The sequence below is a fragment of the Pisolithus orientalis genome (genome assembly GCF_024613125.1).
Source record: "Pisolithus orientalis strain OTSU chromosome Unknown F5J12scaffold_22, whole genome shotgun sequence".
NCBI lineage: Eukaryota > Fungi > Basidiomycota > Agaricomycetes > Boletales > Pisolithaceae > Pisolithus > Pisolithus orientalis.
The window spans coordinates 356,776-374,952 of NW_026260803.1; the positions used below are offsets into that span (position 1 = coordinate 356,776).

Sequence of the window (18,177 nt, forward strand, 5' to 3'; positions counted from 1 at the left end):
TGTAGATCCGGTGTCTGGCTCCTTGCTGCATGTCTGATTGCGCAGCCGGTATAGCCTTCGTTTCCTTGCCTACCCCCATCTCTGACACCAGATGACTCCTATTTATTTGGTTGATAGCATTGTTGACTACTGCAGATACGCATCACGACGCGTCCATCGTGACTGGTACGGTACTCGTACTTAGGGGTATATAAACCTACGTACTTCGACCTGTATCTGCAGTTTTTCGATAGCTTGCAACTGAGCTAATTACTTTGCTTCAATCCTTGTTCTCCCTCCGTGCAAACAACCTTAGGGCTTTGCCAGCAGGAAGAACCTCTGTTGGATTATCGCAATAACTCAGCCATAGGGGTTATGACAAGTTCGGCCCGTAGTCTCCCACCTCACGCGCTTCATGCCTATTCCATTTGAAGAAGTCACCGTGCCCGGGCATAACAACATGCTGATTTTGCTCTTGTTGAAGATGTTTCTGGTTTTCACATCCACAATTAGGAGGGCTCTTAGCCTCAAGAACCCCAAGAAAGGCAGCTGGAGGCTTGTCCTGCTCATATTCAAGAAGCTTTTTCCAATTAAAGAGCTCCAAGGCAATGAACTGGTTGACACATGGCAGCAGTGTATTTTGTGTAAGCCCTGCTTTGTTTTTGCAGTGTCCTGATTCTGACAGTCATTGTATTCTAGGCCACTATGCCCTCTGGAGGGAGGGGATCCATCATCATGACATGAGCTCTGGAAACCTGATGTACTATAGGGTGGACAGCAAGGTGATGGGGGTCTTAAACAATTATGACCTTTCATCTTTAACAAGTTCTGCCAACCCATTGGGTAATGAGTGGACTGGAATGATACTGTTCATGGCAATTGACCTCCTCAAGGAAGATGGCCAGGATGGCAGAGTGGAGCACCTATACCACCATGATATGGAATTATTCATCTACATATTCATCTGGATTTCCCTGCAGTACAAGGACAGCAAGTCACTGAACCCAGGACCCCTGGATTCATGGGCCAAAGTTAATGCCTGTGGATCCACTATGAAGAAGATGTGTTTCCTGACTTCCACTGAAGTGCCTGAAGACATCAACAACAAGTTGCTTGTGTTGCATCTCCTAGACTTCCTTGCACAGAAAATCTACACTCATGTGGAGTTCAAGCTATGTAAAAGAATTGCTCAGTTGCATCTGGAAGAGGCAACATCAGCAGGATCAGCGACTGCTGTAGAGCATGCAGAGAAGGAAATCATGGAACTCAACCATAAACTTGAGGAGGAATCAGATGAGGATGTGTTTAATGCCTTTTTATCAAAGATTCTATCAGCAAATTGATAAATGCCAGGCTTCCCACAGTAACATAGAATTTGGCTGTATCACCATTGTTACCCTTATAAATGTATGCTGCTGGTAGCTTTCCTACATGGAAATATGAGTGACTCATGTGAGGAAGATAACTTTAGTACTTGCCACCAATGTGTATGGCATGACTCTTATCACTCAATCCTCATGCCTCCCCTTCCACCCATGCTGGAATGCTATCACAACCAAGCCAATGTTGTGAATGTATACAATGTAATCCTCAGACTTGAAAAAACAATTCAAGGTGAGATTGACTCAGGGAAGAAAATGGAGAAGCAGATGATTTATTGCTGAATACTTGGCTACTTCTTCCACCATTCTCTGGGTCACCAGTTGAATGGTGACTTTGTTCAGGAGATCTCCACAATCAGTTCCAATGACAAAAAACTGTTGGAGTTAGGGCAGCACTTCTATCAGTTTTTCACTCAACTGTGTGTGTCCTCCAAGTTAACAGCTTTTGCATTGGACATACTTAACCAGCCAAGTCAGATCTAGCAAAAGGCACACATGAATGCCTTCATCTGACTCATCTCTGTTGAAAATATCTTAATAGTTCCAACCATCTAGACACTTCTAGATTTACATGTTTTGATACATGTGTAGTGTCACATGACTTGCTCAGTCATTCAGCTCCACAATGACATCAATATGACATCATTTACTGCATCATGTTCCATGACATTCTCTGCTATTCCTTACCATACATAGTAGTACCTTCCTTTTATGCTACTGGTCCATGCATAGGTCTACATGTATATAAACTCAGGGATTTCTGCTGTACTCCCCATCATTCTACCAACAGAACAATCTACTTGTATCAAGCCCCAGCTCTACTCTAAACCATACTTCAAACCTACTGTCTCAACTTAAAGATAAAGGCAAGTGTTCTGTCTTTAGCTCTTTGTCCTCCTGTTCCTCTGCACAATAATCTAATCATCCTTTGATGAAGCTGCAGATCAGATAAAGAACATCTTGGGAGAGGCCCCTCGAAATTATCAAGCTACTAAGAAGCTCATTTGTATCACCCATTTTAGCCTGTTATTATTGTGTCTTCCACTGATTGTATGTAAACAGGCCCTTGCTAGGGATGGTTATTGGCATGTTGTCACCAAAATTTATGATGGGCATGCCATTGAAGGCAACAACAAGTTGCTAGACCATTAACAGGAAACAGGTGTCATGACCGGCAACGATAGCGACGGGTTTGTAGTGAGGACCGCGCTTGGGAACGGCGTCGTGTCCCAGATAGATGGCATTCGACAACCCGCCGAGTTGTCGGTCCTCCCCAGCGTCGCTAAACGAGGCCGAGAACGTCTCTGTATCATAATGAACTGCGTCGGTCCTCGCAATGTTGCACTGGATACATTTCCAGAATGAAGTTGATTGGTGTGACTTCAAGGGGTTCGACCGTCCGTTACGGATACATCGAAGGTCACTACGAGCACTAAAATATTGTAAGTCGGGTCGGTGCACTTCGAGAACACCTGTTATCGGGTGCTCCTCCCAAAGTTCCTATCCCTCATCCTCGCAACAGCCCATATTGCTTTGTACATGTCCTCCTCCGTCGGCCGTAAGGCTTCGTCACCCTCCTTCGACAACCCCTCCTCCCTAACCCAATCCTCAATCCAGTTCTCCAACCGTCCATACTCGCTATATCCCCCCTTCTCAGCCCACTCTTCAAATATTGGTCCGCGCAGCCCTACTTCGGCCCAAAATACCAATGCTATAGAAAGCATCTGACGAGTCGGGCGGACAGATAGGTGGCGCATCCACGCTAGGGCCAGTGGTATCTCGTGTGCGTATGAGGGAGAGGAAAGTCCGAGGAGTTTGATATACGCCAAAAACGTCGACGAGGACGGGTGGATAGACGGAATAGCCCCCGGTCCCAGCATACCCTCAGCTTGATATGCGGGGTCGCGAATGGTATTATTTCTCCCGCTATCACCTGCTGCTTTCTCCTCCTGAGGAGTGTTCACGGCGGCCTTGTGAGATAGACCGACGACAAGACTCTTCGCCAGCTCCAAAATCGGTGCGATGGGTGCGCCTTCGTTGCCAGGCGGACGAATGGCACTGACAGGTGCCTTGACACGTTGCATCTGGGGCCAATTTCCAAGGATCATGCCCCTGAAGATATCGCGGGCCACGTCGGTGGCAGTTTTACCCCTCCATATCCCGAGGACCGACGGACGCTCAGGTGTTCCTAAAGAATCCATGATATCTTTCACTATCATGGCCCGTTTATCGTTCCCACCGTCTTCGTGCACCGATGACGACGTGGCCCATTGACGACGAAAGGGTGTCTGCAAAGCGAAGTGTGCCACGGAACCTCTTACGCTTTCCCTGTCCATCTTCACAGCAAGCAGCGCGCTTTTGAGAAGAATGTTCATCGTGACATCGTCCGGGAGAACACCGTACAGGAGCGTTATGTTGTCCCAGATCTTAAAGACGATATCTGGCCTCCCAATGCGGAGCAGAGAAACCAAAAATTCGTTGATCACGATGATATTGATCCAAGGGGACGGCGGTCGCGATAAGGGGGTACGTGTACCAAGGGAAGGGTCGCTCACGGTCAGTACTAGTGATTGCGATGGAGCACGAGCGGGCCTCGAGTGCGAGGACTGTTCGTCAGAAAATAGGTCCAGAAAGTAGAATGCGTCCTGTGGATACCCAGAACGAGTCAGTACCTGGACACCGGCGGTCAATGCCTTTCTGTCTAGCGACAGTCCACTGTCGACTAGCTCGTTCCATATGCGCAGAGCTTCGTTGTACGACCGCCGCCACATGAGTCCGCGAAGAAGGACGGTATACGTCGCAACGGTCGGTCGGAAGACTTTTGTCTTTGCACGTGCATTCTCAAACAAACGTAGCAGGGCCGACGATGTGATTTTCCGATCATTCGCGGCAGAGACTAGTGCGGTGGTCCAGTCGTAGATGTCAACTGAATGCTTTCTGCTGCACCAGAAAGTCGTCTGCGCCGGAGGATGGCGAGCGTGAGTGCATATAGACTGACCCTGCAGGGGTTGTTTTCTGCCCTCCAGTTGGAGCAGGTTGTGCAGGTAGTGGAATGCAGAGGCACGATCGCTCTGCAATGATTTCAGGTAGAGGGTATCGGCTGGATGCACGGCACCTTGTGTCTGCACGTCTGGCCTATCGACGGGACCATAAGGGGGAGTCAAAGAATGTTTTACACAATAATCCTGGATGGCTCTCAAGTATTGACGTGCCTCGTGGATGGCACCGTGGTCTGAGAAGATCCTAAGATAGGCCTCAAGGTGGTCTGCTGTGGGGACGACGCCCTCGTGAGTCATGCGGGTGCGTAGGTATTTCGTGAGCTGAAGGGTGACAAAACGGTCGGTCATAAGGGAGCGGTAGGTGTGAAGCTGGAGGGGAATTTGGCGAGAGGTCATGGTCTCGAGAATCGTCAATGCCAGATTGGCGGCCTCTTCCGACCTGGCAAAAGAAGAGAGCGCGTGGAGGAACGCGTTGAAATGGAATACAGAGGACTCTGATGTATGGACCAAGAACAAATCTACTAGGGGTCGCATGGGAGCGATTATTCCGAAGTGCGCGAGGGAAAGGGTAGTAAGTACGAGAAGGGGAGGTTTGTACTGGGTGTGGATGGCGCCTATGTTGCCGAACGTCAGTTTCAACAGGTGATCCTGTGCGTCCGAAGGTGTATGGACCTTGTGGCATGCTAGTGCCAAGAGGACCCATGGAGGCACCTGTGAATTATCGTCTGACGTCGATCGCAGGACCGTACTCCTGACACTGAGTATGTCTAGTGCAATCCTGAGTGACGGGGAGAAGACAGCCGGCTTCCACTGCAAGTAGTCGTCGCGAGATATGCCACACTTGCGCAAAGCCGTGTGTGTCCACTCGTCTGCCTCGCTGCTGTCCCATCGCAGACGCTGTATCAGATTCCACACTGGGTCGCTGGTGGCTGCACGGGCGACGTTCAAATAAGCTCGGGTCCGTTTGTGGAGGCGCGCCAGCTGCTGTGGACTGCAACGGACGACGCTTGCCTGCATATGAGTATTATGTAATCTTCGTTTGTGTGCTGATGTGGTGCCACAGACCAAACACGTGCAAACACAGCGCGTTTTCGTGCTCCGCTGGTTTTTTTTCGGCTTCCTCTGCGTGTTTGCTGCCAACCACGACCAGCCCCGACGCTCGACACGCTGGACAACACCACAAAAATGAGCAACGTTCGTAATCGCATCCTCTTCGTCAGTGGATTCCATCCGTCGACTCGCGCCCGCGACTTGGCCTTTGAATTCGAACGGTGCGTCAGCGCAACCACTCTTCTTTACTCGGCTGAATATTTACCACACTTTCTTCCTTCAGCTATGGACCCTTGGTGCGCTGCGACGTTCCTGCCCCTCGCAATCCTCACGCTAGCTCCAACCCGTAAGTACCACTGCATGCCGTTTGTTTTTTTAGCCTCCCCAGTCGACTCGGGATCGAGGGACGATGGCTCCGATGGCGTGACGAGATACGTGCCTCTAAAAAAAGAAATGGACGCGAGCCCCATATAACGTCCTCGTACGATTCGATCCTCCGCTCGCGGGTTCGTCATCGTCGATTGCGATTGCAATTTTCACACACGGCGGCATTGTGTTCGATGTCGATCGATGTTTTCACGCGTTCTCTCAATATTTCCGAATTTACCTCATTCGCATTTCGCACGTTCGAGTAACACGATCGCTCACCCTCAAATCTCGCATGCGTGTCTCCTGTCTTGTATAGCTATGCATTTGTCGAGTTCCGCAGCCAGCGCGACGCCGAAGATGCCTACTACGACATGTACGTGCCCTCCTCGCTCGTCTCTGGCCATCCGTTGATGCCCGCCTCTCCAGGCACGGGCGATACTTTGAGGGTTGTCGGCTGAGTATCCAGGTCAGCACACGTGATGTGTGATTTCCTTACCGCAACCCTTGCTGATCACACTGTTCCAGTGGGCGAAGAACCCTCCCTCCTCGGTTTGGCGCTATGACCGACGCTCCCCGCCACAACGGTCCACCCGCGAACGCGAACGCGAGCGTTCCCGCAGCCCCCGCCGCCGCTCCGAGAGAGACTATAGAGATGACCGGGACAGGGATATCGATAAAGGTAGAGATGACAGAGACAACAGAAGGAGGCGGAGCAGGAGCCCCGACAGGAGGCGTAGCCTCACTCCCGAGCGGAGGAGGGACGACCGCGACCGTGGTCGCACGCCTCCCTTGGACGACATCAAAAAGGATGATGATCGTGAAAGGGCTCGTGCTCAGACTCCCCCTTATGATCACTAAGGTTAAGTCCGCCGAACACTTTTGCTTTTCTTGCACCCTTTGAGTTTCGAAGACCAAAAATAACACTGCAAAATTGATAATACCGTATATTTTCCGCGTTACTTTGCTACCTCTTTGAATTTTATGAGCTTCCCTGAGTGTGCTAAACGTTTAAACGCGCGTCTAAGTAATTCCCGTAAGACACTTGGTTCCGAAGAAGATTCCGCAGCGTCCGTTCGTCCAGTGGGTCCAAAAAATGTAAATGTATGTAAAGTAAGTGGACGGACCATGGGATGACTATTTTTTTCCCGTAAAAATTCAGGAGGCAGCATGACAACGGTGTCCACCCGATTGCTGTTGTGTCACAGGCTAATAGGACAGCCGTCAAGCCAGGGGTGACACTTATCGTGGGTGCACAGGACACGCACACCTTTAGTTGTACATAAACCACCCAACCATTTCGCTCTTGCAATCCCTGCCCACCTTTTAGCCCTGTTCAATGATACATTCTTTCGGCCTGGATCCACTAGCATCGATCCTCGCACCTCCCCCCAACGAAACCCCCCAGCAACGGGCGGCCAGGGAGCGTGCGGAGGCAGAGGCGCGCAAGATCAGCGAAGCCATTGATGAACAAATCCGCCAGGAAAGAATGGCACTCAGAAAAAAGGGTCCCGTGAAAGTCCTTCTCCTGGGCCAAAGCGAGAGCGGTACGTTCGAAGTTTTTTAAAATCCTTCCCCCTTCCTTGGCCTTCGATTGATATCAACCGGTGCTTTTCTCCAGGAAAATCATCTACGATAAAGAGTGCGTTTTCTATTTTTTGCTCGAGTCGATAACAAGCAATTTATAGACGTTGCTCTCTCTCTCTCTCCAGATTTCCAGCTTCATTACGCACGAGATCAATGGATGGCGGAGCGCCTATCCTGGCGAACCGTCATCTACCTCAATCTCGTCCGAAATGTTGTAGAGGTTCTGGATCTGTTGGTCCAAGCAATGGAAGCAAACAGTGGGAGGCGCTCAACATCATCCGCCAACACCCCAGACTCCGACAGAGAACGTCGTTCTCAATCTTCAACCACCAAGTTCCCAGACAAGTATTCTTTGCTGAAGCTTCGTTTGGCACCGTTGCGAAGCGTCCTTACAGATCTCGAAAGACGTGTTGGCCCCGGATCACAGGAAGCCTACTCGTCATCGTCAACAAGCCCAACTTCGGGGAAGCGCATGCCATTCGGACGAGAGGGCGGCGGTGGAGTGGGGAATATCGGCTCAAGTAATAATGGATGGAAGTCATCGGGTAAGGGCCGACCGTCGACACGAGAGGGGCGGAATAGCTCGCTCCAAATGCGAAAGGGCGACCACGACGAAATTACAGATATCCTTCTGGCTTGCAAAGAAGACATGAAAAGCTTGTGGGAGGACCCATTGGTACAGGAGATCTTGAGCCAGAGGAGAGTGAGGATTGAAGACTCGTCCGGTTTGTGAGTATCCCTTGGCTTGCCGCGGCACCTTTCTTACTACATACTGACATGGGAGTTTTAATAAAGCTTTTTGAATGACATCGACCGCATCGTTTCGCGGGATTACGAACCTTCGGATGACGATGTTGTTCGGGCCCGCTTGCGTAGCGTAGGTGTTCAGGAACACAAGTTTACCGTGGATGCAGGTCGGTACATTATTTCGTAATGCATTCTCCATCATATCCTAGACGCCCGCTTATTTAGATCAGGGAAGGGAATGGATCATGTACGATCTTGAAGGCACGAGATCATCGGTGAGCGCGGATACAACTTCCTCTTTGAGTTTCATTTCATACTCATGAAAAAGTGGCTCGTGTGTTGTATATACGTAGCGCGCGTCGTGGGTACCATTCTTTGACGACATGAACGCCATCATATTCCTCGCCCCAATATCATGTTTCGACGAACAATTACGAGAGGATCGGAACGTCAACCGCTTAGAAGATAGTCTCCAACTGTGGCGCACCGTTTGCTCTTCCCGCATACTCGCCAAGACGCAGATCATACTCTTCCTCAACAAGTGCGATATTTTCCGCAATAAGCTGCAGCGCGGGGTGTTAGTGAAGACCTACGTCCCCAGTTTTGGCGATCGTCAAAATGACGCGGCCACCGCAATGAAGTGTACGTAACTATGATATGTCTTTTTTGTTTGTTTGTTGTTGCTACGGATGGACGGAACCTGATCTACACGCCAGATTTCCAGCACCACTTTAGGGAAATCTTCAAAAGCTGCTCTCCGGAACCACGGCCTTTCTTTGTATATTTCACATCGGTAATAGTGAGTCACGTACCAACACAGACCGTTGTACCGTGTTTTTAATGTAAATTGGTTACTTTTAGGATACTCAGGCAACTGCGGCTACGTTGGCCATGGGTGGGTACTAATTCAGTGCTCGCCTCTAGACAAGGAGTCGGCACAAAGGTTGACCAGTTCTTTTGAATTTTTTTCGCAGTGCAAGACAGCGTCCTTCGTCAGAATTTGCAAACTGCGAGACTCGTATAAACCACGTCGAACTTGCCACTTCCCCCCGTGCATAATAAATCAGTATTAATCCGATGTTGACAACCATATATGTACACTTTTTAAACACTGTTATATTATGTTTACTAACACGTGCATTGGTTGCTCGTAAGACTAAAAGAGACTCGGACTTCGGAGAAGCTCTCGGCAGCACTACATGATTACATGGCAACAGAGAGTTGCTGAGGCACGCGAGTGGACATTGGATTTTGGGCAGGTAATCATTGACGTGGGAGGACTGGGAAATCGGAGGGAAGTACTGGAAATGCGGGTAGACACAAAGAAAGGCTTGGAATTGAGCGCGACCCGACACCCGTCCAACCATCACGTTAAATCGCCTGCAGGTACGCCAACAACATCTTCTCCATTATCACCATCCCCACCTCACATAACGACGCCGGCCCGTTGGTGTAACTTCTTCCAATAAACTGAATGACAATAACTCCGATTCCATAGTAAAACAATGGGGGGTATGGTACGATCTGGACATACAATCAAATGCAATCAGCCCTAGGATCACTTGACACTGCGTGCACGTCTACAGATTGAACATGCACAGTTCAGGTCACGGTCTTTTTTTGTCAGCGCAGTGCCCAGTGTTTGTCGAGCGATCGTCGTTGAGGGCACTCTGGGGCTTGTACTCGAAGCAGTCCCTATGGGGTTGCCTCCCAAAACTCTTGACAACCTGACTTGCTCTGCAGCCCGGGCAGAAAGCCATAACTCATGTTTCGATATGCCTGCACCTGCATCAAGCATGATCCTGGAACGATGGATATTCAGTATTTTATATTGATGCCGTGGGCCCAATGTCGTCACTTACCGCTGCAAGTGAGTTATATCATCGTCTGGGTCCACACGCGGGGTTCGCTTGACAACTTCTGCAATCTCATGTAAACCCCTGCGACGCCGAACACTGGAATCCCGTTCCTTCAGAATGGATTCCACGACCTGAACCACGTCAAACGACATATCCAGAGATGAACCTTGGCTTACAGTTACTAATAGTTGGACTACTTCTGAATAGATTGCACGCAAATAGAACCAGAGGATCTATAATGAACAAATAATCAACTTCAAGAGGTTATGAGATGACGATATCCTTGCCTTTCCTGTTATATCCTCCTCCAGTGCTCGCCGTTCATCTTTGTCCTCTGCTGCTTGGAGTGTTGTTTGAAGTATCACTATTTCTTGTACCGTGGAGCGGACATTAGTCTATCTGCAGCGTCAGCGTCCAGGAATTGGGCTACTGAGCGTCAAAGCATAGTACCAACCGTACTGTAATCAGTGTAACCTACTTCTGTTCGTCTGGAATCAGAACACAGAGTAGTAGAATAAGGACAAAATAGTGGGAAAAACAAGTCCTCACGGGTTTCCCTTGGACGCATTGAGGAAAGCGGTACAGATGTGATCGAGCAGCTTTTTGTGGCTGGAATCAGCTTCGACTCCTTTTAGCTGATAGTAACACTCACTCCAACGCTAAGAGTTTGGGATATCGACTCTACTTCACGTTGAGTGTGTTGCTTCTCACGAAGGAACACTTTGTCGATCGTCAGTTGGCCAAGAATTTCGCACTTGTTGAGTAAAATAGGTGCCACTACTTCACGGCGTGAGTTCTGTCATGGCCGAAGTCAGCACTCAAATAGAATCCGTATCACGCCTAACTGACGAATGACGGATTCGATGGCTGGACTGATGAACGATTTCCTATACAGTGGTGTAAGTTTGCCGGCGAAGACGCTGTTGTTAGCTAACTGACCTCTCGTTGTGCCTACAGAACCCTTGATGCGCATCTGAGCTTCCATCATCGAAGGGAGATGTTCAAAGAACGTTATCTCGCCAACCTGGATTTCGCCGATATGAGCAGGCTGGGGCATTACAGTACAAACACGCACGAAATTTTCCAGGTGCTCTAAACCGAACATGGCTGACAAGTCGACCATTCCGCTCGTCTCCCATTTATCCTGATATTATCATGAGGGTGTGCTTGACGGTTTCACATAGTTATGCAACGCACCGCAGATTTGTGGCGAGATTCGGTATCTACAAGGTGATGCTGTAGACAATAAGAGTTAGCCGGATAGACCAGCCTGGCTGGCTAAGTAGGCACCAGATTCGCCAAAGCGTAAAAGTGCTCCCTACATAGTGTCAGTGAAATTACAACACACGATCTGCAAAGGAGCCACCTAATATTCTTGAATTGTTCCTTTCTCTGCGCACAAGCTGGTTCTCTACGCCAAGCTAGTGGTCTCGCAATGGTGCATAGGGAAGTGAAGGTGTCTGAGTCTGTAGACCGATCACTGCCCATCGATGCTGAGCCATACACCCAAGGTCAAAAGCAGAGTAGGAAACATCCACTGAATAAACTCACAGCCTCCTTCGTCCATTCGCCTTCCCTCACAATCAACTTCGTAGAATTCTGAGCATTGTATGACTGTTGTCACGAGATGGTTGCCCGCAAGACGGGAGGACAAGGCTTTCAGCTGCAACTCGAACTCTTCGTTGTTCGGAAGCGAGAGACCCAGTGGATGATGCAGTGCCAAGGAGTTACGCCAGGCTGCACGTGCCACGGCAATTACAGGTTCAGTCTGCGCGCGATTCGCCACAAAGCCAGATACGCGAGAGACGACTGGGCGATAAATTGAACCCGTGGGGTCGATGCCAAGTTCCTGCATATCTTCGAATACATTCCCGCGACGTTTGAAATTCACATATAGGTCGCCATAATCGCCTAGCTGTTTAAGTCAGGCTCGTCACCAGCGAAAGATATCCGTTTACAACTCACCGCAATCTGTTGACCAGAATACTTGTCAAGCAATGCAAATTGCCCATTCAGTATTAACTCAAATCCATCCGAACTGTATCCATTTGCCCGCGGGAGCCATAGCTTGCAATCCACCTATGGTTAAGGGACGATTATATTCGAACGCGTATAGGTGAGAAAATACTAACAGGCGTATATATGTATTCAAGCCGCCCAGTACAACAACCAGGACATTGTTCGATATCAATCATCACATTTGTATCGCTGTTGCCACGGATAATGCTTGCATCCCAAATGGATTGGGGAATATGTACCTTTTGAATAGAATCTGTGTCAAAAAAGGAATTGTCGATAGGTGCATTCCACAGGATTCCATATGCTTGCTTGGCAAAGTCGGCCCACGATGACTGGACCTCTGGATTCGTGGAGCAGATCACGCGTGCCCACAATTTACCAAGGTAGTGTGCAAGTCCAACTGCAAAGCGAATTCTGGCATCGTTATTGGTGTAGACTAAGACGACGAGAGTGTTCCCTTGTGAGAATGTGACTGTATCACCTGCAATCTCGTCCGGGAGGGCGACACGACGGGTGAAACCACGCCACGAGGTGCGCCTGTCATGGAGCCTAAGCTGATGGTAGTCCTCCTCAGTGTCTTGAGAGCAATCAAGACAGAGCGACCTGAGTTCCGGCCATGTGTTTGGTGTGTCTAAACCCCAAGACCTGCCAAAGGTAAGTCCGTGGGATGTGAGGTCGATGGTGATCAGGTTTCCATAGCGGTCACGACACGGCAGTATGGCCTTGAAGCCTTGCTTACCGCTATTGCGACTCTTGGGTACGGCGGGCAACCAGACTTGGATGCCCAGATTGGTAACATTGAATCTGAAAAGTTGAGGGGACTCCACACCGTGCCACAACGGTTCAATCTTGTCGCGGTCTACGTCCACATCGAGTCCGCTCCGGCGCATAAATGCTTCTAGTTCTTTGATGAACGTGGAGTGATCCAGGCATTTTATGTCATGACAGCCCCGGAAGCAGCTCGGGTCATCTGCCAGGACACTCGCGTGCCGCCTGAACCGTCCCCTTGGATTCCATGCAAATATGCTGTGATCACCAGATACACGGATGATCTCTTTCTGGAGCCTCTGGAATGCTTTTGAGCCCTCGCCGTACAGTATTGGCATGTTCACACCGAACAAGCCTAGCAGCGAATACGCTCGATCCTCCACTCGCATCGTTTTTCGGTCAGCGGCCCAAGACATCACTTGAGCAACATTACGCCGGCCCAAATGCGACGGGCCCCACATCAGAACGTCCCACGGAATTTGCGTGATATCCTCTAGTGTGGATATCCGCTCCTGTTTCGTGCCAATGGACTCCCAGCGCTTGTTGAAGAACTCCACTTTCTTCGGAGCAATGAGCTCCTGGAGTGTCCAACTTCGCGAGAACCACTCTGGCCAACCGTTGGACCCCCCAAACCTCCGGAAATCTTGATTGGTGGGAAAGACCGACTCCTCGACGTCGTGGAAGTATACATAGCACTTCTGCGAGTTGCGGTACCATTGATACATTGAATTGATCGCCTCTGAGAGTTCCGCACTACTCCGCCTGTCAATGCAACATGTATCGATCCACAACCACTCGTAACCATCCTTCTTGGCCTGTTCGCAACTCTTGATAATCTTCTGGTAGCCGTCGCGCTCCCTGACGTCAACCCTCTTCCGCGAGTTCATCCTGATGAGCCCAGTCATCTCCTCGTAAGTGACCTCAGTTTTCCAGCGATGTGAAAGTATGGCATAGCTTGTCTTGACATCGAGTTCTCTCAGGACCTCGATTTTCGAACCCACTCTTCGTGGAACCTTTTCCCGCTCAAGGACAGCTTCTACGTCTAATAGCCACATCTTTCTAATGGGGAGCTCGAGACTGGATCAAAAACCATTGGTCATCATACGCACTGCCTAGCGTCCCAGACGGCGAGACTGCAGGACGGTACTTCAAAGGGTGAGCTCTATGGGTCTGGCAAAGAACAAAAGAAACAACGTGATACACAGTCGTTGTGGGTAGCAGGTTTCAGCGAAGGACAAACGTGAGGGGACCTTAGTCTTGGACCCTGCAGGACCTGCGATATTGAGCCTCGAGCCCGCGAACCTTACTGGCATGTTATGTAGCCTACTTATGTAAGCAGAGTTGCTCTATAACCCTCTACGCGCGACAAGAAATCAAGTTACCACTTACAGTAACTTTAGAGAAAACTGCATGCTTGCAGCAGAATCAAACTGAGGATACAATAAGTTTGTCGGCAAAACCTTTTGTTGTTTACACGCGCAGGTCAGCCCCCTATGTGGTATTCGGGTGTGATGACACACGCTGTTGCTCCCAGATTTGAGTTAAAGTATATGACGGAGAAATCAGTTGACGTTGGGGAAGTGTGCACTTGATCAGTGAAGCGATACTCGGGAGGAAGTGGAAACGTGGTAAGCTGTACAGTACCTAAACGCAGGGTTTATACACCGGCAAAAATCTCGTTACAGGTTGGAAGTAACCTTGCAAGGAATCGATTTGTGCAATCCTAAGACACCAAGCATTCAATTTAGAGTTGACTGAATTCATTTCTGCAAACAAGACGTCAAGAAATTTGGCGTCTATTCATCCTCAACTGTATCCATGGGCTGAACCATGATTCTATACTCCGCTTGCGCTGGGGACATCAGAGGAACTAACCAAAACCGAGCCTTTTATCATGACTTCATCTATTTCACGCCGAGCCTGCTTAGCACGGAGGAAGAAGATGGATGAACAGAACCCCATCGCCACACACCCATTGAGAATGAGTGCATTTCGCATGTTGTAAGGCGGATCAGCAGTCGACGGAGCACGGAGAGCACCTTCCGCTGCGAGGAGCGTATCAATGAAAATAAATTGTGGATACATGCTATACAGCATACATGAATAGTGGTAACTTACCGAGAATTAGCACGATACCAAATAGATTTCCGCTATCGAAGGTCATCAGGAAGACGATCTTTCAAATCGAAGAGGTTAGATACTTACGAGGACCACAGGATAGCCGAACTTCCATTTGCATTCCTTGTCAACTCAACGCCAAGTTCCAACGCCAACGGCAGAATGATCGTACAGCAGTTCCCGATGATGACCATGAGAACATAAAGGGCTGTAGCGTTGTTTGGTTTAACTGTGACTCCGCAGGTCAGAAAATGTATCCAACAATAAAACGTGGGAATACTAAAGTCATGCAAGACCGTCACGCACCAGCCCAGATCAGTAATAACCATGCCAAAGACACAAGAAGAACAAGGGTCTTGAATGTCGCTCCCATAATTCCTGAGAACACGCGATCAAATAACGGGGCAGATATCACAGTTGCAGGGATTCCAGACAATGCCAACGTCGCACCCAGGAGACCACATGTAGTGTCTGAATAACCGACGGGTTGCTAAACAAGGGCAAGTTGCATCACCTCGGTCAAATGGAGAGTCAAAAGAAGGATTAGAAGACACGTACGAACCACTGAGCTGAGAAGATGCCCAATGCATTGATCACACCATCTAAGACACCGAAGACAAGTGTCAAGATCACAAAGTCAATACGTTCACGATGCGACATATATGCCTCCTTGGAGACCGAAAGACCGAGCATAGCACGGCAGAGAGAGATGAAAGATAATGGTTGCTTGGAACCAAAGTAAGCTGTGGGGTAGCATCAGTGTTGTATGAGTGAGCGCACGCTCTCGAGCTTACTTGGTGGTGAGGGGGGGGATTCAAGGATGAGAAGGATAGCTGGAAGCGCTGCAGTGGATATAATGGCGAGCACGAGAATCTATTTCGATCAGAAGGGTGAGTAACTGAGCAATAATCCAATGTCCAGCAATTAGCCAACCGATTGTCGTACTGTGCTCATGAGAGGTGGAAGAAATTGGCCAAGTGCAGACCCAATTATGCTGGCTAGGCGTCAAGATGTTAGTTGGATAATGGCAGGTAGCGATTCTAACCTACCAATAGCAATGACCATTGTCGCAGTAGTGCGACTTCTGAGGTCAAACCACCTCTCTGAAAACGACGGCCCAAGTACTTGAAACACTGGTCTTGAAACAGCACCGAAGAGCTATAAATGTGGAACTCAGAGCATGCAAGGGCATTGGATCGAGATGGCAAACCTGGCCGAAGAAGAGGAGAACATATGCAGACTGTGGAGATAGTGAACGAATGGTGCTCGCGTAGCGGACCCAAGCAGAGAGGAGTAACATAACACCTCCCATTTCTGACTGGAAGCGAAATAATGAGGTAAAGAGGAAGATAAAGCAAACAAGCGGAGAATTGCGCACGCATCGCCGCATGCCATAGCGGGAGAAAACGACAGGCACAAGGAATGAAGCAGGAAAGGATGCACAGAGTGTTATGTTTCCAAGCCAATTAACCTGAGTTAATGAGATATTGAACTCTTCGGCAGCTGAAGTGATGGTGTCAAATTGCGAAAGTGGAATGATTCCGGTGGTGCTCACTGAGGGTTGCAATAGGTCCAAACCATGACCACTGCATCCCAGTGACGACTGCGAGTATAACCTGGCAGAAAATTGCGACATGAAGTTCAGTCAGCAAGTCTGCCACCAAAAAATGGGACTGACGAAACCTAACAATCCTGAAAATCGTCGCTTATAGAGCCTGTACCCTTCGGCATTTTCAACGTGGTCAGCTGAGGTGTCAGTTTCCTTCCTATCTGGGTGCCCCACATTTGACATGGTCCTTGAGCAGAGGAACAAGCTGAGGGATACGACTCATCAAACTTCAATTTAAGGTGGTGTTCGCCCCGGTCCCACCCCATGATTATTCGGATCCACCACACTTCTATTAGAACATGGCAGAGTCCTGAGTGTAGTTGCCGCAAAGTTGAACCGAGATGTTAACAAATAATGGACCATTTAGGTACGGTATGGTGTACAGTCCGGCCTATGTACTAGTCAGTGAGATCATGCTAACAACAATAATGTCACATCATCGGTCGAATTAGTTATGAATATTAATATCCATCCTCCTCATTTGCACTCACATAACACTGACGGGTATTATCGAGGGCGAGTCGTCTCTGCCCTGAGTGAACACGCTCGGGAAGCGGATGCTGGCATAGCGCAGACATCGGTTTCCTCTTACGTAAACTCGCTACCACCATCCAAGGGGCTCCTTCACTTCACCTTGTCGCCCACTCGTTATTCCTTTTGTTCCGTTCTTTTCCTTCCTGCAGTGCCGCAACACCTAGGCTTCCAGCTGTTCGGTTGTAACAACTTCAGGAACTGACAATGTGGTGGTGGGCCTCCACAAACCCACCAGCCAGCGCAACAACTGGAAGCATCGAAGCGTCCCAAAACTAGGCGAACTACCTGCACTCAGTCCTAGGTCCCTCCCGCTCATAAGGGACCGAACGTTCGAGCAAGCCCCCTAGCACGGTACCCGGAAGTGGGGAGACAAGTGCCCTGTCACGGAAGGCAGAAACAATAAATTGGACGTTCACAACGTGCATCCTCGCACATACCGAGGGATTTAAATTTCACAGGAAAAACTTCTGCTGCAAACACCTTCCCCTCATCATGACTGTCAATGACTCAAATCTATTGGGCTGTATGCTGACGGACTCTTGCAAGTCTAATACTTTGGAAAGAGCTCCTAGGCCCCACAGCATTCGCTTTGAGGGGACCATCTTTCGACATGCGAGCGATCACGTCGAAGGTCTAAAGTGACTAGTAGTGCCTGATTTACTTTTCAATTCGAGGGAAGACTAGAAGTACGTAGTTTCCTCTATCCTGATGCCCAAAGAAGGAGGGGGCTATAAAAACCCCTTATCCGGATTTTCGACCGCCAAACCGGTAAATGTAGCTTCCGAGATACATTCTCCCTACACTTATGTAAACAGATGTAGACACGCACCTTCATCGACCATACCTAAACAAACCTCTTGGGTTAGTTGGCTACTGTGCGTCCAGGTCAAGTTACAATTTTATTTTCGAGGAGCTAACAAGGCCAATAGTGTATTCTGATGTACCGCCCCCGGCATGAAGTTCCGCTTAATTGGTCCAGGTCATTATCTTAATCCTTTCCACTGAGAACTATGAGAATGATGACGAAAACCAGGTGTTAAATGCATCGGAAAGGTGTTCGAGAGACCTTTCTGCAAGGCAACATACATGTCACTCCCACACATTGTCGGCGCATGCTGAGAAGAAAACAGGGAAATGCTCCCAGTAACCTCACGGCATAC

The 18,177-nt window shown here is 49.2% G+C and overlaps 6 protein-coding genes across 6 annotated transcripts; 3 read left to right on the plus strand and 3 right to left on the minus strand.

Annotated features, from left to right (window-relative positions):
• Positions 1–680: 680 nt before the first annotated feature.
• On the plus strand, positions 681–920 carry F5J12DRAFT_708917 (uncharacterized protein; the record flags this gene model as incomplete). The annotated part of the gene is made up of 1 exon (XM_051740607.1): positions 681–920. A coding segment is annotated over one exon (240 nt), but the record flags the coding sequence as incomplete, so codon positions are not given.
• Positions 921–2,658: 1,738 nt separating this feature from the next.
• Positions 2,659–5,366, minus strand: F5J12DRAFT_841904 (uncharacterized protein). Its single transcript, XM_051746147.1, has one exon. It carries the CDS (start codon positions 4,892–4,894, stop codon positions 2,837–2,839), a length of 2,058 nt encoding a protein of 685 aa, XP_051598466.1. The 5' UTR covers positions 4,895–5,366; the 3' UTR covers positions 2,659–2,836.
• A 118-nt stretch (positions 5,367–5,484) lies between these two features.
• On the plus strand, positions 5,485–6,779 carry F5J12DRAFT_841908 (uncharacterized protein). Its single transcript, XM_051746148.1, has 5 exons — positions 5,485–5,631; positions 5,694–5,756; positions 6,096–6,152; positions 6,206–6,245; positions 6,305–6,779. Exons 1-5 carry the CDS (start codon positions 5,546–5,548, stop codon positions 6,635–6,637), a joined length of 579 nt encoding a protein of 192 aa, XP_051598467.1. The 5' UTR covers positions 5,485–5,545; the 3' UTR covers positions 6,638–6,779.
• Positions 6,780–6,797: 18 nt separating this feature from the next.
• F5J12DRAFT_225422 (guanine nucleotide binding protein, alpha subunit) lies at positions 6,798–9,223 on the plus strand. The gene is made up of 9 exons (XM_051738474.1): positions 6,798–7,323; positions 7,398–7,418; positions 7,489–8,092; positions 8,159–8,277; positions 8,336–8,385; positions 8,464–8,752; positions 8,827–8,909; positions 8,972–9,005; positions 9,085–9,223. The coding sequence occupies exons 1-9, from the start codon at positions 7,116–7,118 to the stop codon at positions 9,132–9,134; spliced, it is 1,458 nt and encodes a 485-aa protein (XP_051598468.1). The 5' UTR covers positions 6,798–7,115; the 3' UTR covers positions 9,135–9,223.
• Positions 9,224–11,825: 2,602 nt separating this feature from the next.
• On the minus strand, positions 11,826–14,147 carry F5J12DRAFT_225568 (heterokaryon incompatibility protein-domain-containing protein). The gene is made up of 4 exons (XM_051738475.1): positions 13,866–14,147; positions 12,102–13,815; positions 11,935–12,048; positions 11,826–11,880 (listed from the first exon to the last, which is right to left on the minus strand). The coding sequence occupies exons 2-4, from the start codon at positions 13,809–13,811 to the stop codon at positions 11,857–11,859; spliced, it is 1,848 nt and encodes a 615-aa protein (XP_051598469.1). The 5' UTR covers positions 13,812–13,815; positions 13,866–14,147; the 3' UTR covers positions 11,826–11,856.
• Positions 14,148–14,311: 164 nt separating this feature from the next.
• On the minus strand, positions 14,312–16,825 carry F5J12DRAFT_841962 (MFS general substrate transporter). Its single transcript, XM_051746149.1, has 13 exons — positions 16,553–16,825; positions 16,430–16,490; positions 16,253–16,377; positions 16,085–16,192; positions 15,924–16,032; positions 15,808–15,872; positions 15,669–15,747; positions 15,433–15,617; positions 15,181–15,364; positions 14,962–15,103; positions 14,875–14,906; positions 14,454–14,801; positions 14,312–14,400 (listed from the first exon to the last, which is right to left on the minus strand). Exons 1-12 carry the CDS (start codon positions 16,664–16,666, stop codon positions 14,593–14,595), a joined length of 1,413 nt encoding a protein of 470 aa, XP_051598470.1. The 5' UTR covers positions 16,667–16,825; the 3' UTR covers positions 14,312–14,400; positions 14,454–14,592.
• Between the last annotated feature and the right edge of the window lie 1,352 nt (positions 16,826–18,177).